Genomic DNA, 3,656 nt, shown 5'->3' with positions numbered 1-3,656 from the left:
TCGTCAGTGTCAAGAGACGCACTAACCGCTCAACCAGCTTATCAGATTAGACAACAACAACAAAAAACATACATTTTCCATCTGGGCCATTATGGCGGTGATCTTTCTTCCTGCAGCTCCACCTTTGGCATTAAAAACCTTAATCAGGTCATTGGTCTGATGGTCCAGTTCTCCAAGGAATTTGGAGGTCAGAGGTACAGTTGTCAGTCGCATAAATTCCAAGTTGATCTGTAAAAGACAACACAGACAGGATGCAGTGTTTGACAGTTCATAAAGAAGGTCATTGATAGACCAAGTTACTATACTTCAGATTGACAATTACCTCACTGACATCAAAGAGTGCTGGCCATCTGTTTTGGAACTCTGAAATCGATGGCTCCTGGAGAACCTCCTGCCTCCTGATCGAGAAGGTACGCTGCATCTTCTTCTTGATCTCAGCCTCATCCCTTTTCTTCTTTTTTACCTCTGTCAGCAGACCCACCCTTTCCGCCTCCATACTCTCTCTTGTTTCACCACTGGGGATGTTTGGACAGAAATTAACTTCTGCCTTCCTGGGCTTCTTGATGTTGGCCGCTGGCTTCTCCTGGTCTTTCCGTTTATTCTTCAGAGAGTTGACTGTAACCTCGGGATGTCCAGCTCGGCTAAGAAGAAAAAATATTTAATTTTTACATTTTGTGCAAGTTTATGAATGTGTTGGTCTGACATTTAATATCTTGCACTACCTTGCGCTGACACAAATGTGTTAAAGCAACAGACTTGGTTCTTAGGTTGGGAACAAAGTAGAGCCCATTAAATAGAACACATACCTGAGCTTTGATCTGAAGTTCATCATCTTTACTTTCAAGTAGTGCTTCCAACCACAGTAGCCACTGCGAGTGCCTTTCTCCAATAGACATGGGTGGGACTGTATCAGAGCCTTGGCCACTTCTTCAACATGCTCATCTTTTGGATATGCTGTATACTTCATGATTTCTTCAGCTAGACCTTCAAGAATATCAGATCGTGTTTTTGGGGTAGGAGAGAGCAAAGTTCCGTTTGCATTGAACTCATTATTTCCGGTTTGGAGCATCATCTCAGCACAGTATGAGAAGCGAGGACAAACAAAGACTTTGGGCCAAGAACAGGACCGAGTCTCGGGCGATGACAAGATGATGGTATCATTGCTGCGGCAGGAGTCTGAATCACTTGCTTCATGTGATGATGCGCTGAGGTTTATGGCGCTGGCATCGAAAAGACTACGTGGTATTGTGGGGATAGCATTACTTATTGGATAAGAGCTGGTTGTCTCAGAAGGTATGAACACAGCTTTCACAGTAGCTTTATCTACAAGTTCTGACGTTGAACAAAGGTTCATAAACTGATCATCCATTTCTTTGTCTCTGTACTGAAGTCTGAATGGCTCAGTCAGCTGGAAAAAAGTTTTGATTTGCTGAGTGAATTCCTCCACAGTGTTTGGTATTCCAGATTCAATGATGAGCTTTCTTGCATCATCTTCACCTCCAATGAGGACTCTGAAAGTTACTCGTCCTGCCATACTGCTTTGCTAATCTAAGGTGGAGACAGAGTGGACAAGTATTACTCTGGTTATTTAAATGATTTCAAATAGGTGAAAAGTCATCTAACGAAAACTCTGGTAGTGAGAAGGCTATAGGAGAATTGGAGCGTGAGGAGGATGGGTGAGGAGTTAAGCAAAGAGTGGAAGCCATGAAAGGTGACTTACTGGCTTCCAGAAGAGAGGGGAGTTTACCCTTCCTTCTCTTCTACCCTTACCACAAACCCTTCATTACAGACAAATTTTCACAGCACTGGAGCACATGAAAATCATACCTTTGATGACGATGTGTCTCTTCAGGGTCACCATACGTCTGGATCCGACTGTGTAGGCCACAAGTGGGTAGCAATCCCTTAGCTCCTCAAGCTGAACAAGGGCAACCTTTCTATCTGGTGACAAAGTCAACTGAAAGGCCCTGAAATGATCCAGATACCAAGCAAAATAGGAACGAACTATGAAGCTCAACTGATCTCTCACTATACATATTTGTAGAATCTCTCCAAAATCAGGCATTCCAGCAGTTGAATCATATACAACCAACATTCCATTTCTGTAGTTGATCCCTTTAGTTGTGACATTCTTTGTGAGATTAACTTGACTAATGTCTGGATATTTCTGTCTGAGAGCGACTACAACTTCTTCATTCAGAACATCAATAGGGACCGTGGAGACATTTGTCACTTCCAGATTTGAAGCACTGAGACTAGATGAGTGTAAGTGATAACTGATTAACTGCTGGTGTTTGGTTGCCAGAGTGAGTGCAATATTCCTGAAGTTATTTGTGTGTCGGGCAACTTGTTTAAAAAAACTATGTTTTGCTTCAAACCTTATTGTCCATACACCAACAAGAGGCCCAAAGCACGTGATTAAGTGTGCATAGTGCTCAAGATAGTGGTGTTTAGGTTTCAGTGTTTCACATGGAATAAGCTCACGTAGTCTCTCTCTGTGCTCAGACACCTTCACATCAAGGTAGGCGATTGTCTCTTGGGTGTGAACAGGTGCCACAGCTAACTCCACAATTTCCTTCAGGTCTAGTAACACTTGCCAAGCAAGCTCACCTTCTGGTATAAGGTCTCCTATCAGAAAAGGGAGGAAACGTATAAGGCACCAATTCTCATGTGCGTTGCCACCTACTGTCTTCCTACTGGAATAGGTGTGTGGTATCTGGTGAGGCCGATTCTTTTTGTCACTCCACTTAAAAGGAAACTTGAGGATGCATGTGTTAAGAGACTCAAGAGTAAAATAATGTTTGGAGATCAGAATGCTCAAACACAGTGCTAGTTCAAATGGAACAACCCCCTCAAACAAATCGTGCACTATATCTGGGGGATACCCTGTGCTGACATGAAAATGTTTAAGATGCTCAGTCAGAGGGCAAGCTCGCTTCACTCCAAAGCAACTCGTTTGAGTGTCCTGTGCAGTCTTAAGATGTGCTTCATGTATTTCTTTGGTTCTAAGACAAAAGGTACCTGAATAAACATCAGTTGCCTGGATCTCTTTTTTCTGAGCAGTACAAAATCGACAAATGTAGTGCCCAGAGAAGCTCTCTATAAAACCAGCTAAACCGTGGGCACCCAAATTGTCTGCAATAACACTGTGCACTGTTCCTTTCACAAAAGTCCCAAGCTTTGAAACATAGACACCGTGCTCTTCTAATGTAATAAGATCATTTAATAGTGGCTCTAATACTTTTCTATATCCATAAGTCTTCACATCATTACTCTTGCACAACACTGCTAAATAAATAGAGGTGAGTGCTGAGTGAGAGCCTGGTCCCAAGTTATTAAGAATCCAGTATATGCCACACAACTTGTGCTTCTTCCGCGATGTGCCTAAAGGATTGCACAATTCGAAGTCATCAATGTACAATGTCAAACAAATGTTTAACTCATCACCTGACAGGAAAGGATTTTCTTTGAAGTACACACCATCTCTTATGGAGCGATACTGCTGGTTTTCAAGCTGGTCTGGGTCACTGCCCTGTGTTCTGTGGCTATCAATAACTCTATTCAACACTTCAGAAGAATCAAGTATCTGCTGTAAAGATCGCAGTAATGGGATATATTGAAAGGACTTGCTTGTTTTTTGATCAAGAAGAAACTCC

The 3,656-nt window shown here is 42.5% G+C and overlaps 1 protein-coding gene across 1 annotated transcript; it reads right to left on the bottom strand.

Moving 5' to 3' along the window:
* Window positions 1-280: 280 nt before the first annotated feature.
* LOC114459454 (uncharacterized) lies at window positions 281-1,311 on the bottom strand. Its single transcript, XM_028441705.1, has 2 exons — window positions 807-1,311; window positions 281-641 (listed from the first exon to the last, which is right to left on the bottom strand). The coding sequence occupies exons 1-2, from the start codon at window positions 1,070-1,072 to the stop codon at window positions 281-283; spliced, it is 627 nt and encodes a 208-aa protein (XP_028297506.1). The 5' UTR covers window positions 1,073-1,311.
* Between the last annotated feature and the right edge of the window lie 2,345 nt (window positions 1,312-3,656).

Source organism: Gouania willdenowi, unplaced genomic scaffold (genome assembly GCF_900634775.1).
Source record: "Gouania willdenowi unplaced genomic scaffold, fGouWil2.1 scaffold_315_arrow_ctg1, whole genome shotgun sequence".
NCBI classification, from domain to species: Eukaryota; Metazoa; Chordata; class Actinopteri; order Blenniiformes; family Gobiesocidae; genus Gouania; species Gouania willdenowi.
Note: the sequence above shows the minus strand (reverse complement) of the source record. Positions and strands in the feature narration are given on the sequence as shown.

Coding starts and splice junctions, on each gene's coding strand:
- LOC114459454 (XM_028441705.1), bottom strand. CDS start 1,072: ATGATGCTCCAAACCGGAAATAATGAGTTCAATGCAAACGGAACTTTG. Junction 642..806: donor AACTTCAGATCAAAGCTCAG/GTATGTGTTCTA, acceptor TTTTCTTCTTAG/CCGAGCTGGACATCCCGAGG.